Below are 15,647 nucleotides of genomic sequence, written 5' to 3' on the forward strand. Positions count from 1 at the left end.
TCCATTTCCCTTGCCCAAAATGTTTAGCTACTATCTTTAAGCCTTTGTCTGAGGAAAAATGTATCCATAACTGTCATAGAGGTCTACGTCCTCCCTCGGCTAACTAGTTTGTTTTCTTCTACTAAGTCAGAAGTTGGTAAAAGTGACCTAAATTATGATTAGGAAATGCAGGCTTCAGACAATCTAAAAAAACATGTGTAATGATCTGAACCTAACCCTGCTGGTGACTAATGTTGGGCCTTGTAGGCTTAGACTAGAGACCCATGAAAGTCATCTTTGATTGATCTTATTTGAACAAATACAACAGAGAAATTGGTCTCTTTGACCAAGACATCAGTGACCATTGCACAGTTGTTTGTGTTAGAGATGTGAGAATACAAAAATCGAAGCCACATGTCATCACAAAGAGGAACTTAAAAAACTTCAGTGAACAGGCTTTTTTTTTTTTTTTTTTTACATTATCTTTATTTTAGTGACCTTGATTGCATTTCAGCAATCACTGAACCTGATTTAGCTTTGAGCCTCTTTGCAGATGTACTCAATACTATTGTGGCTAATCAATAATATTGTGGCTGATCGATTGCCTGGTACACTCCGGAATTATCATAATTCATTAGAGATTATACTTAGGTCAAGGCCAGGAACACAGGCTTAGGCCCAGACTGGCAAGCTTTTAAGCAACAGAGGAATCATTGTGAATACCCATTAGAAAAGCTAAATCTGATAAGTAAGTAACCACTCTTTAAGATTGTATTGGGAACCCGGCTAAATTCTGGAAAACTATCAAATACCTGACGGGTTCTACTTCTTCCTCTCTGCCACAACAAATTAATTCAGACACTGGCCTCATTACAGAAAAAAATGCCATCATTGACACATTTAATTTCAGTGTGTTATCTCTTTGAAAGAACTTCTAAACCTATTCACAATGATATTGGGTTGTATGCTGATTACTGGACTGGGAAACTTGCTGAATGATCAGAGAAATGATGGTCAACGCGTTTCTTTTAGGCTATTTACAGAAAAAAAGTCCTGGATGCTTTGCTTGCAATAGACAACAAGAAATCCACAGGGGCCGACCAACTGGATGCTGGTCTGCTTAAGTGTGCACGAAATATTCAAAAAGTATGGAAATCAGCTCTTGTGCGTCTACTCCATAACGGCGTGGATAGTAGTGATCTTAATGATTATCGCCACATTTCAAGGCTTCCTTGTCTAGCTAAGACTCTCAAATCCTTGGTAAATGTACAACTTTGCTCTTTTTATCTGAGAAATGCATTTTGAATGTAAACCAATCAGTGTTTAGGCCTGGGCATAGCATTATTGCAGCAACAACTTTAGTTGTTAATGATCTTGTAAATGCTTTAGACACTCAAATGAAATGTGGATGATACTATTATGTATGCTATTGACCAACTGTTGATATGGCTGTGTCAAAACTACAGTCAGATTTGAAAGCTATGCAGGAATCCCTTGATGATGATTATTTTTTGCTTAATACAGGTCAAACAAAATACAGTACATGTTGTTTTCAAACTCCCATAATAATTAATCAGATGAACTACATGTTGACTCATTAGATGGTTCTCCAATCGAACGTGTGCTCGCATATAAATACTTAGGCATTTTGAAAAGTTGGCTTTTTCTACAGAAACAGATCTTGCCTTTCTCTAAGCAGTAGGAAGCAGATTATTCAGTCAACCTTTTAATCTGTTCTTGATTATGGTGATATTATTTATCAAAGTGCAGCTTCTACTACTCTTAAACCTTTGGATGCCATCTAGCATAGTGCCCTTCGTTTTGTTACAGGTGACAGTTTTGATACTCATCATTGCATGCTGTATCCAAAGGTTGGCTGGACTTCTCTAAAGACCCGTAGATCTCTACATTACTCCCTTTTTGTTTACAAGGCCCTACTTCATAAAATTCCGTCTTATCTAACTTTGCTGTTGAAGTATAGACACCTGACTTCACAGGATTGTTTAAGTCTTGAGGTTCCTCAGGTCTCCACGGAGCTAGGTAAATCTGCTTTTAGTTTTAATGCTGGAACAAAATTCAAAATGTATTTCATCTTGATGTTCTAGTGCCATTCGGGCAATTTAAAGTAATGATTGGGAACTTATTTGTGGAGGAATGTAACAGTTTTCCTGGGTGATTTGTGATGTTTTATTTGTGCTTCCCATGACTGTATTTTTGCATTTTATTGTAAAAGAGACTTAGGTCTCAATATGTTTTCCCTGTTAAAATAAACGCAAATAATAATAATAAATACAGAAACCAGGTACCCTCTCTCTATATGTACACATATAGAGTATCTAATGGGAATCCGGAATAATACAAATGGTACACATACACAATGCATGTCTCAATTGTCTCGAGGCTTAAAAATCCTTCTTTAACCTTTCTCCTCCCATTAATCTCCACTGATTGAACAGATCATAGCTTTCACCTGGATTCACCATGTCAGTCTGTCATGTAAAGAAAAGGTGTTCCTAATGTTTTGTACACTCAGAGTATATATATACAGTGGGGAGAACAAGTATTTGATACACTGCCGATTTTGCAGGTTTTCCTACTTACAAAGCATGTAGAGGTCTGTAATTTTTATCATAGGTACACTTCAAATGTGAGAGACGGAATCTAAAACAAAAATCCAGAAAATCACATTGTATGATTTTTAAGTAATTAATTTGCATTTTATTGCATGACATAAGTATTTGATCACCTACCAACCAGTAAGAATTCCGGCTCTCACAGACCTGTTCGTTTTTCTTTAAGAAGCTCTCCTGTTCTCCACTCAGGTACCTTATTACTGAGCGTTGAACCCGTTAATTGTAGAAAGACCCTGTCCCACAAACAATAAACAGACTCAACCCACAATGGCACAGACCAGAGAGCTGTGTAAGGACATCAGGGATAAATGGTAGACCTGCACAAGGCTGGGATTGGGCTACAGGAAATAGGCAAGAGCATTGGTGAGAAGAGCAACAACTGTTGGCTCAATTATAGAAAATGGAGAAAGTACAGAGATGACGGTCAATCACCGGCTCGGCCCGCATGCAATATCACCACTCGTGGGCATCAATGATCATGAGAAGGTGAGGGATCAGCCCCAGAACTGGCAGGACCTGGTCAATGACGCTGAAGAGAGCTGGGACCACAGTCTCAAAGAAACACACCTACGCCGTCATGGATTAAAATCCTGCAGCGCACGCAAGGTCCCTGCTCAAGCAGCGCATGTCCAGGCCCGTCTGAAGTTTGCCAATGACCATCTGGATGATCCAGAGGAGGAAGGGAGAAGGTCATGTGTTCTGATGAGACAAAAAAGTAGCTTTTTGGTCTAAACTCACACTCGGTGTTTGCAGGAGAAGAAGGATGAGTACAACCCCAAGAACACCATCCCAACGCTGAAGCATGGAGGTGGAAATTCTTTCTTTGGGGATGCTTTTCTGCAAAGGGGACAGGACACTGCACCTATTGAGGGGAATCTATGGGGCCATGTATCGCATCTTGGCAAACCTCCTTCCTCAGTAAGAGCATGGGAAATGGTCGTGGGGCTGGGTCTTCAGATGACAAGCCTGAAAACACACAGCAGGGCAACTAAGGAGTGGCTCCGTAAGAACATCTCAAGGTCCTGGAGTGGCCTAGCCAGTCTCCAGACCTGAATCCAATGGAAATCTTTGGAGGGAGCTGAAAGTCCGTTTGCCAGCGACAGCCGAAACCTGAAGGATCTGGAGAAGGTCTGTATGGAGGAGTGGCCAATCCCTGCTGCAGTGGTGCAAACCTGGTCAAGAACTACAGGAAAGTATGATTAGTATTGCAAACAAAGGTTTGTACAAATATTAATTCTGTTTCTGATGTATCAAAATATTAGCAAATAAAATGCAATTAATTACTTAAAAATCATACAATGTGATTTTCTGGATTTTTGTTTTAGATTCCGTCTCTCACAGTTGAAGTGTGACCTATGATAAAAATTACAGACCCTCTACATGCTTTGTAAGTAGGAAAACCTGCAAATCGGCAGTGTGTCCAAATACTTTTCTCCACCTCATGATTTTAAAATCAAGTAAATTTTTTTTCTTTTTACAAATGTTAGAATTTTTCTTCCACTGACATTACAGAGTATTTTAATCCCACTTTGTAACCTAACAAAATGTGGAAAAAGTCAAGCGGTGTGAATACTTTCTGAAGGAACTGTAGTTAGACACAATAATACAATTGTCAATATCAGCATGTGAAGTAGCTAATTAGCTGTAAAATTGCCTAAACAAAGTGCATCAATTTAGGGGTCGACAATCTCACTATGTTCAACCTGCAGATCGATCTGCCTTGACTGAAGAGGCAGACAAATGCCAGAAATATGGTGGACCCTCTTTTAAATTACATATTTCTCGAGGTAGGAATATCGCAAAAATATGATCAATGCCTCAATGCCTGGCTGATGTCATTACGCGGGAGGTTGTCTTCTCTCGAGAGAAGACAACCTCCTGCGTAATGACATCAGCCAGGATTTAAATTTGACATGTATGACTTCTAAAAGTCTTATTCCTATTAACTTCCAGTGTAGTGAGAGCGGCTTTATGGCAATGCCATGTCATACTGGCCAAATTTCTGCCTGCTTGAACGGCAATAGCTCAGATACACATGAAAACATGAAAATTACCCCGGGAATCGGTAGAACATCGCTCAGAGAAGCACAAGAGCAACATAACATTCAAAATGGGTGAATCTTTCCTTTAAGCTGGAGACCATGGTGTTTCTGACCTGTAAAGCTTCTTGGATGTTCCCGTTGTAATCAATGATTTCTGTGGCTCCTTGGTCACCTTTCTGCCCAGGGGGTCCCTGCGTGTGTTCAACATTTAGATGTTAATTCAAATCCAAGTTCAATATAATTAAACACCAATACAATATTTTAAAGGCATAGTTTACTCAAAACAATCTTTAATATTTAGTTCATTTGTCCACCATTAATACAATCCCCAACACTATTTGCATGTCAAAAAACAGATCATCACAGTTTTGAAGGTGCTCTATTTGGAAAAAAATGACTGCAATTTTCTTTTTTAGGATTGTATTATATTTTGTTCATATGTGACTTATATGAACAAAATACAAAACATATTGTTTTGAGTGAACTATTCCTTTAAGTTAGACATTTGGCTGCTTTGAAGCCCCCCCCCCCCCCCCCCCCCCCCCAAAACAAGGAAATTCACATGAGCAACATGAGGCCTAAATTCATGCACTACCAACATTTTCCAGCACACAGCTCAATGACAATAGGCCTATATAGTTATCAGGTGCCTGCCTAATTACTGTTTTCTCTTTAGGATAATACCAGGATGCATCTTAGGTTGACAGAGGTAATAATTGAATATCAAAATGATTATTTTAAACATGTATTTGATCTCCTCAACTTAATGAAATTCATCTCAGAGGAGTTGCATGGTGGAGTTTAGCATTATATTTCCCCACAGCTTGTTTAATTTCATTGCATAGTTCAAACAAGTTTGTGCCCATGGATTTAAGTCTGCAGTAATAGAAACAGATGACAAATCATCTTTTGGTACTCTTTATCGAAACATTGACACCTCTGATGGTTAAATCAGTCAGAGCAGGATATGGGTATAGTAGATCATGTAATACACTTACAATATCATTAGTGCCACTAGTGCAACACTCCCCTCTGGTGGATACAAGGGAGACGAGCAACTCATAAAGTGCATTGTTCATTGTTTTTGTATAAAGTTGTGTGTAATAGAAATGTTCTCAATATGACATATGAGGATGAACAATGTCCTCTAGTGTTTATTGAGTATTCAGTGCCCTACTAGTAACAAGTGCAACAAGTGTAACTTTACTGATACATTATGTTGTTGTTTTTTTACATTTCTGTTGAGTGCACTCACCCTTGGTCCCATAGAGCCCAGGTCTCCCTTGTCTCCTGTCTCTCCCTGAGTTAGTAAGAAAAGTCTGTAAGATGTAGGAACATGCATGGAGTACAGTAATTTATCACAAACAGACCTACAGTGGCTTAAAACAGAGTAGAATAATACATGATCCATTTGCTGACAATGCCATTTTGTTTTATTTTCCCCATGAACATTTACTCATTGGGAATGTGCAGTMTGCACTTTGTAATTGTTCTCAAGAGTGATTCCTCAATATATCAGTGTTGGCCAATCATCATCAGCCATAGTGGAACTGTAGATATGTCCTAAAAATACAAATAATCAGGTGTCATGCACTGACCTTTGAACCTCTAGTGCCTGGGTTCCCTGCCTCTCCTGGCCCTCCCTGCAGGAGAGGTAGACAGACAAGGAGCATCAGGAGAGTAGTAAGTCACCACATGAACCCTCAGTATGAGCAAACACTTTTGATGTAAGACAGGGCCATACTACAAATAGGCATTTGTATGACTAAACATCTTACATGCTGTGATTTAAAACATTTTCCAGTCCACATAAGAGAGGAATATCATATTAAACCAAAGGTGGCACGGAAGGGTAACCATAATTGTATTGTTGAAGTGTTTTATGTTTGTTTCATCAAATCTAACGGCCTTTTGCCATAATAAGAAATCCAATCAAAATGTGTTCATTTGAACTCCAGTCCCTGCAAATGGAGGGTTTAAGCTTGTGACTCTACATATTTTGGACGAATTTTCTATTTAATTGTTTCAGATCATGTTTCGGATTATTTTGTGCCCAATAGAAATGAATGGTAAATAATGTATTGTGTCATTTTGGAGTTGTTTGTATTGTTTCTAAACATTGATGATTATGGATAATCCTGAATGAAATGTGAAAAACTGAGTGAGAAAGTTACAGAAGCACAAATATCATACAAAAAATGCTAACCTGCCCTGTTATTGTAATGGTGAGAGGTTAACATGACTTGGGGGTAGTCATTGCGTGCTGTGAATATAGGACCAAATACTACTAATACACAGTAAAATGGTGGGACCAAAATGGTGGGCCTAAAATGGTGGGACTATGTTCAAAAAGTGCTGTCATTTCTATACGGTTCAACCTCAAAGTATCATTTCGAAAGTGCTGGAGTACAGAATGAAAACAACAAAAAATGTGTCACTGTCCCAATACTTCAGGAGCTCACTGTATAAAACTGCACAGACTGCACTGCCCCTTTAAGCCAATGTTCTGAATGCATACAAAGCAGAATATGTTACTTGATCAATGTGTAATATAAGGAAGGGGCAGTGCAGTCTGTGCTTCATTTACTGAATCTTTCTAGTTCATCAGAACCTTCCTAGTCTTCTGTGAAGTCAAGGCTTGCTTCACCTTGCATGTTTGGAAACATAACAGCCACTAGAGAGCAGCAAATGCTGTACCAATGATCAAAAAGGTAGAGCTTAGAATGTTAGATAAAGTACATGCACTTGCTTGAATCACTTGCTCAAATCACATCACTGAATGGTCTCTCTCTCTTGTGTCCCAGGCCAGCCCCCCCAACACTGACCTTTTGACCGGCCTGTCCAGTCTCGCCCCGCTCTCCCTTGCCTGGTGGGCCAAGTTCCCCTCGCTCGCCCTACAGACAGAAGAGAAGAAAGACACTTTCAGGGGCTGTGGCCTGGAAGACTCTCTCTCTGACCCCTTCACCCATGGATGGAATGCCCATATCATTACATGAGCGCACTTGTCTGAGAGGTCAACCAAACTGAGATGCTTGCATTAATAATTATTTTCAGCTTGGAGGGTTGGCCAATCTTCAGGTTTCAGGATTCCATGTGTAAAAATTAATGTTGAGTCAAGCAAAATCTCTGTATCTCCTACTACAGTGGTTCCCAACCTTTTTCAGTTACTGTACCACTAACTGAATTAAAGTAACTAACTTTGGTCTTCCGGATAGCCTGAAAGCAACTATTTCTCATTTGCCTGAACGAGAGCCTGTCAGCCTGAGTATGCATGTGCTGAGCCTTTCGCCAAATGAAATTCTTGGGGTGGAGTAACTCTGCAAGATCACGGTCACATGGGCTGTAGTCCGTGGAAAAAAACAATCATGGGGTCGATTTGTTCTGGTTTCCATTCATGCCATTGAGTAGGTTTTAACATTCAGTCTCTCTAGCATGGGTATAGGCCTGGTCAATGACACTCTTATCATACCCACATTGCATGAACCTGGCGCACATATCATTAGCTATGCGCTCAAAATCTATTTCAGTAGTAAAGTTAAGCCAGAGTAACTGCCTCAAATTAGTCATTTTGGGAGTTTTTCTTGGTAAGGCCTTTTGTTAGGTCTCCTAAAGTTTACGAAGTTATAAATGACCATGACAATGACAGTGATAGATCTGACTGTCATTTTATTTACCTTGTCACAACATTCTCGGATAACCCTCTTTTAACAACCCACAGTCGCCCATCTGTTTGTGTTAGCCATCCACTCACACACTACTGTATATGCAAGACATACATGGTTTATGACCCATATTTGACTGTTATTGATCATATTGAAATGTACCTTGGTTCCTGGTAGTCCTGGGAGCCCCGGTTCTCCCTGAGGTCCTAGGAATCCAGGCTCACCCTGTAATCAGGAAGGAGATAAGAGATGTGTCATAAAATAGCTAATTTACTCTGTTATTCTTTTTTATTTCAACAAAGAATATTTTGTAAAGAGTTGAGTAAATGAGGTACACAGGTACTCATGGGCGCACACACACACACACACTCCTCTCGGAATTCAATTCAAGGGCAGTCTAAGCAAGCCCTAACTTAAGTGCATTTAGCTTAACGGTATATACGGTACAGTTGAAGTCGGAAGTTTACATAACGGAGTAATTAATAGCTTTGGCAAATCGGTTAGGACATCTACTTTGTGCATGACACAAGTAATTTTTCCAACAATTGTTTACAGACAGATTATTTCACTTATAATTCACTGTATCACAATTCCAGTGGGTCAGAAGTTTACATACACTAAGTTGACTGTGCCTTTAAACAGCTTGGAAAATTCCAGAAGATTATGTCATGGCTTTAGAAGCTTCTGATAGGCTAATTGACATAATTTGAGTCAATTGGAGGTGTACCTGTGGATGTATTTCAAGGTCTACCTTCAAACTCAGTGCCTCTTTGCTTTACATCATGGAAAATCAAAAGAAATCCGCCAAGACCTCAGAAAAAAATTGTAGACCTCCACAAGTATGGTTCATCCTTGGGAGCAATTTCCAAACGCCTGAAGGTACAATGTTCATCTGTACAAACAATAGTACGCAAGAATAAACACCATGGGACCACGCAGCCGTCATACCGCTCAGGAAGGAGATGCGTTCTGTCTCCTAGACATGAACATACTTTGGTGTGAAAAGTGCAAATCAATCCCAGAACAACAGCAAAGGACCGTGTGAAGATGCTGGAGGAAACAGGTACAAAACAATCTATATCCACAGTAAAATGAGTGGATAACCTGAAAGGTCATAACCTGAAAGGCCGCTCAGCAAGGAAGAAGCCACTGCTCCAAAACCGACATAAAAAAGCTACGGTTTGCAACTGCACATAGAGACAAAGATCGTACCTTTTGGAGAAATTTGCTCTGGTTTGATGAAACAAAAATAGAACTGTTTGGCCATAATGACCATCGTTATGTTTGGAGGAAAAAGGGGGAGGCTTGCAAGCCAACGAACGCCATCCCAACCATGAAGCACGGGGGTGGCAGCATCATGTTGTGGGGGTGCGTTGCTGCAGGAGGGACTGGTGCACTTCACAAAATAGATGGCATCATGAGGCAGGAAAATTATGTGGATATATTGAAGCAACTTCAGTCAGGAAGTTAAAGCTTGGTCACAAATGGGTCTTCCAAATGGACAATGACCCCAAGTATACTTCCAAAGTTCTGACAAAATGGCTTAAGGACAACAAAGTCAAGGTATTGGAGTGGCCATTAAAAAGCCCTGACATCAATCCTATAGAACATTTCTTGGCAGAACTGAAAAAGTGTGTGCGTGCAAGGAGGCCTACAAACCTGACTTAGTTACACCAGTTCTGTCTGGAGGAATGGGCCAAAATTCACCCAACTTATTGTGGGAAGGTTGTGGAAGGCTACCCAAAACGTTTGACCCAAGTTAAACAATTTAAAGGCAATGCTACCAAATACTAATTGAGTGTATGTAAACTTCTGACCCACTGGAAATGTGATGAAAGAAATAAAAGCTGAAATAAATCATTCTCTCTACTATTATTCTGACATTTCACATTCTTAAAATAAAGTGGTGATCCTAACTGACCTAAGAAAGGGAATTTTATACTGGGATTAAATGTCAGGAATTGTGAATAACTGAGTTTAAATGTATTTGGCTAAGGTGTATGTAAACTTCCGACTTCAACTGTAAGTAACATATTAACATGTATCCAATCAAAATCCATCAGTTAAAGCTATAGATATCAGCCCATGATGGGCTGTGTCTCAATCCACCGCATCAATCCACCGCATCCACGACAAGCAGACTTGTCGGCCTTCTGCATCTGAAGTGGAATGTGGCTGAGCTACATCGGTGTTTGTCAGACCATGAGACATCCCAAAAATCGGTCTTCTCACAAAAACGTCTCTAGCGTCCGAATGGTTTGGTCTACAAACTATTATGACCACTCTGGAAAGGGGAGACTCTCACTCTCCGTTTAGCTCTAGTCTGAAGCTAACTAGTTTGAAAGGTAACCTATATAAATGAATGAAAGTATGGAGGTACTGTAGTTTTGTGCCAACAAAAATAAGGGGTTAAATATGTGTCCAAAAAAATTGAAATATTTCCTGAACTTTCTTATATCTCCTATATATAGGACAGAGACTTCAAAACCTTATTTCTTATGATTTTTTTTACTGTCTTTTTTGCCATTGATGAATGTGCCCCACCGTGCTTGTTAAGTTCAACCAATACCATACTTTAGAGAAGTTCTATATTTTTAAGTTGTAGGAGAACATTTGAGTATTACATTAGTAAACTCAGCAAAAAAAGAAATGTCCCCTTTTCAGGACCCTGTTTTTCAAAGATAATTTGTAACATTGAAATAACTTCACAGATCTTCATTGTAATGGGTTTAAACACTGTTTCCCATACTTGTTCAATAAACCGTAAACAATTAAAACGAACATGCACCTGTGGAACGGTCATTAAGACACTAACATCTTACAGACGGTAGGCAATTAAGGTCACAGTTATGAAAACTTAGGACATTAAAGAGGCCTTTCTACTGACTCTGAAAAACACAAAAAAAAGATGCCTAGGGTCTCTGATCATCTGAGTGAACGTACCTTAGGCATGCTGCAAGGAGGCATGAGGACTGCAGATGTGGCCAGGGCAATAAATTGCAATGTCCGTACTGTGAGACACCTAAGACAGCGCTACAGGGAGACAGGACGGACAGCTGATCCTCCTCGCAGTGGCAGACCACGTGTAACAACACCTGCACAGGATCGGTACATCCAAAACATCACTCTTGCGGGACAGGTACAGGATGGCAACAACAATTGCCCGAGTTACACCAGGAATGCACAATCCCTCCATCAGTGCTCAGACTGTCCGCAATAGGCTGAGAGAGGCTTGACTGAGGGCTGTAGGCCTGTTGTAAGGCAGGTCCTCACCAGACGTCACCGGTAGCAACTATGGGCACAAACCCACCGTCGCTGGCAAAAAGTGCTCTTCACTGACGAGTCACGGTTTTGTCTCACCAGGTGTGATGGTCGAATTTGCATTTATCATTGAAGAAATTAGCGTTACACTGGGACCTGTTGGATTGGAGGGAGAGGGCTAGGGCCATTCCCCCCTACCGACTTTGCAGGTGCCTTGGTGGAAGAGTGGGGTAACATCTCACAGCAAGAACAGGCAAATCTGGCGCAGTCCGTGAGGAGGAGATGCACTGCAATACTTAATGCAGCTGGTGGCCACACCAGATACTGACTGTTAATTTTCAGCATTGAGCATTGAGTATACTGTATCTAAACCAATGTTTGTTTCAAGGCATTAACCCCCCTCCCACACACACACACATTTTTGTTTTTGTTTTCTACCCCCTTTTTTCTCTCTAATTTTGTGATATCCAATTGAGATCTTGTCTCATCGCTGCAACTCCCCAACCGGCTAGGCAGAGGCAAAGGTTGAGTCCGCAACATGACCCACCAAACCACGCTTCTTAACAGAAGCCCGCCTAACCCGGAAGCCAGCTGCACCAATGTTTCGGGGGAAACACCGTTCAACTGACGACCCGAAGTCAGCCTGCAGGCGCCCGGCCCGCCACAAGGAGTCGCTAGAGCGTGATGAGCCAAGTAAAGCCCCCCGGCCAAACCCACCCCTAACGCGGTTGATGCCGGGCCAATTGTGCGCCGCCCTATGGGACTCCCGGTCACGACCGGTTGTGACACAGCCTGGGATGGAACCCAGGTCTGTAGTGATGCCTCAAGCACAGCGATGCAGTGCCTTAGACCGCTGCACTGAAGTGAATATTAAGTGCTCTTTTGCCCAACGTATCGTCATTATAATCCTTGAATAATGCATTACAGATGCTCTTTCAGATGATGTGTGACTGAACTAAGGGAAATGTCAGTGACCAATCATTTAGTGGTATGCCTGATTGCAGCATTGCCAGGGTTGTATTTATCAATCAGCACTGCTTTTCAGCTGGCCAACACATAAATTACAAATCTGATCGTACTGTATTTCCATTTCATCCTTGACCACTGAATCATGAACAATGACAAATCTGTATAGGCTTAGATTTACACCACAGTGTCCCCTTACTTGTACCTCATGTTGGAGCCCACAACATCTAACTGTGCGATGTGCTGCATATAATTTATCTAAATGTATGACCTAGCTGAATATTAGTAGGTGGGAAGTCAAGGGACAGGGAAGACAGGGAATTCTTAGGGATGAAGACAACAGAATGTACCTTAATCCCGGGAAGTCCAGGCAGCCCTGGAAGTCCTGGCTCTCCCTACACAGGAAAAATGTGACGTTATAGCCGAGTTGAGCCTCTGTCCTGGGGCCTTCAACAGCAGTCCCTACCCTCTCTATCATTGGGTCCCAAACAGCTCTCCAGTGAGCTGGGCCCTGATGAAGATTACAACTTGCACTTGAGTTGTGTACCAGTATTACATGCAATCATCATTAGTTAGGGCTACTGTGGTGCTGATTATGTTGATTAATAAAGTTCAGAGGTCTATAAAGGCTTCAAAGGGATGTAATTCAGTACGTTTGGATTGTTTTCTACTGAGATTTTCAATGTCATTCACAAGTGAAGAATTCTGAACTCGCATACAAAGCAGAAAATGATGGAAACTCAATTGGGTTTGAGTGAACTATGTAAAATGCAAAAGGTCAAGCATTTCATAAGATTACTCAGAAGCATATCAACATAAAATCTTCTGACTGTGAATAATTGAATGCTCTATTTAAGACTTACATTTATGGTATATGAGAATATATATTTTGCACTGCTCACAATGATCAAGCGTAATAGCATTCAGAACTCAGCGAGAGGCCTGTAAATTACAATTGAGTCTCCTGAAAGCATTATAAATGTAATGAATAAAAGTCGCTTGTCTGGAAATACTACTTCACAAGCTTCACTGACTGTCACCCAAATGAATTATTTAATCGAGATCAACAGTTCCCTAATAGGCAACTGGAAGAGAAATTAAACTTTGTAAGAAAGCGTATTAAAGGAAATAGATAGAACAACTGTGAGCTGCCATAAAACCTTCATAAAAAATCTGACTGTGTAGGGCAGGACATATTTTGCAGCACAGCAGGAAAGGGCTGCTTGAGAGGATAAAGAAAAGGGGAATTAATGGGGTGGGGCTCTAGGGAGTAAATAGTGTAATTCAATGGGATTCTGATGCAGTCTTGACAGCAGCTCTGGCTGTGCCTAGCAAATGGTGGTTGCAAGAAAAGATGTCGTTGCAAGAAAAGAGGTCAGACTGCTTAAAAAAGTATGAGGCTTGCTTTTTGTCAGGATGCGGTGCTTTACTTTGTACTCTGTGGCCGGTATTCAATCAATTTGTACAGATACAGTAGTGGATTTCCAGACTGTCCTTTCAGAAGTGTGTTTTATTAGCATAGTAGGCTGTCCCAGGTGGATGGTTTCACTTGATTTAGAAATGGTAAATCTGATTGCGTGCGGTGGATGACCGCTCAGCCAGGTTTGTCAGCAGAACTGAACTTGTCATGGTGCCAAGGGACTGCACATTTCCAAATCAAGTGTCAATTCCTTCCATCAGAGACACTGCTGGGAAAATCCAACACACTCCTGAATGTGCTATCTGAAAATCCACTATCTGCAATTGATGGAATATACCAGTGTCTGTATTAAAACCCATACTTCTAACCTGAATGCCATGTTATGGGAGTGGCTTACCAGCTATATGTCTAGAACAGAGATGGGCAACTTAGATTTTTGGTGCAGGTGTTAATCCTGGTGATTTAAAAGCTAATGCTGTAATGGTGTAGTTATGTTTTATCACATTCTAATATCAATCTGAGAAATGTAACAAGTATTCCTCTCGTGAGGATTTTGAAACACGGGAAACACATGCCATGGGATTTTAGTGCAGGCTAGTTTTACCTTTGATCCCCCACGTCCTGACTCTCCTGGTTCACCCTGTAATACAAATCAATTCAAATTTGATTTGTCACATACACATGGTTAGCAGATGTTAATGCGAGTGTAGCGAAATGCTTGTGCTTCTAGTTCCGACAATGCAGTAATATCCAACGAGTAGGAGGGCAGAAGGAGGGCTCACTTTTAACCATTGAGGTAAGCAATAACGATGGATGAAATTATTTATTTGGTTCTTACCTAAATATGCCTTTTGAGTAGTCAAATTCTATTTTAAAAGGAAGATTTTCACCCTATTAATTGAGGATTGGACCCTTTCTTTCAATTTTCGCCTAAAATGACATACCCAAATCTAACTGCCTGTAGCTCAGGACCTGAAGCTAGGATATGCATATTCTTGATACCATTTGAAAGGAAACACTTTGAAGTTTGTGGAAATTAATTATAGGAGAATATAACACATTAGATCTGGTAAAAGATAATACAAAGAAATCATCTTTGAAATGCAAGAGAAAGGCCACGCTGTATTATTCCAGCTTAGGCACAATTTCTATTTTGGCCACTAGATGGCAGCACTGTATGTGCAACGTTTTAGACTGATCCAATGAACCATTGTATTTCTGCTCAAAATGTTGTATCAAGACTGTCCAAAAGTTCATAACTGTGCACTTTCCTCAAACAATAGCATGGTATTATTTCACTGTAATAGCTACTGTAAATTGGACAGTGCAGTTAGATTAACAAGAATTTAAGCTTTCTGCCCATATCAGATATATCTGTGCCCTGGGAAATTTTCTTGTTACTTAAAACATCATGCTAATCACATTAGCGCACGTTAGCTCAACCGTCCTGTGGGGGACACACCAATACAAGAGTTCAGATTACATTACAGGGTTGACCTTAAACCTAAGGGACAAATGTAAATGAATCACCAATCACTTTAAATAAGTAAACATTATCTCTCCCAAAGCAACAAATACAATAGAGCTTTAAAATGATGGTGAAAACTTGGGGTTAAGTGTGTTAAAATCTTCCTATAAGTTGGACAAACATGACATGCCGAAATGGGGATTTTCTGAGAAAACA

General features: G+C 40.5%; 1 protein-coding gene across 9 annotated transcripts in view; it reads right to left on the bottom strand.

Annotated features, from left to right (window-relative positions):
• Positions 1-15,647, bottom strand: part of LOC111960057 (collagen alpha-1(XXV) chain) — a 394,437-nt gene that overhangs the window by 42,176 nt on the left and 336,614 nt on the right. For all 9 annotated transcript variants that reach the window (XM_070437770.1, XM_070437769.1, XM_070437776.1 and 6 more), the window contains exons 14-20: positions 14,568-14,603; positions 12,894-12,938; positions 8,479-8,541; positions 7,480-7,548; positions 6,253-6,297; positions 5,910-5,954; positions 4,768-4,845 (exon numbers count right to left, since the gene is read on the bottom strand). In XM_070437770.1, the coding sequence (XP_070293871.1) occupies positions 4,768-4,845; positions 5,910-5,954; positions 6,253-6,297; positions 7,480-7,548; positions 8,479-8,541; positions 12,894-12,938; positions 14,568-14,603 (381 nt within the window). The remainder of the gene's footprint in view (positions 1-4,767; positions 4,846-5,909; positions 5,955-6,252; positions 6,298-7,479; positions 7,549-8,478; positions 8,542-12,893; positions 12,939-14,567; positions 14,604-15,647) is intronic.

Source organism: Salvelinus sp. IW2-2015, linkage group LG37 (genome assembly GCF_002910315.2).
Source record: "Salvelinus sp. IW2-2015 linkage group LG37, ASM291031v2, whole genome shotgun sequence".
NCBI lineage: Eukaryota > Metazoa > Chordata > Actinopteri > Salmoniformes > Salmonidae > Salvelinus > Salvelinus sp. IW2-2015.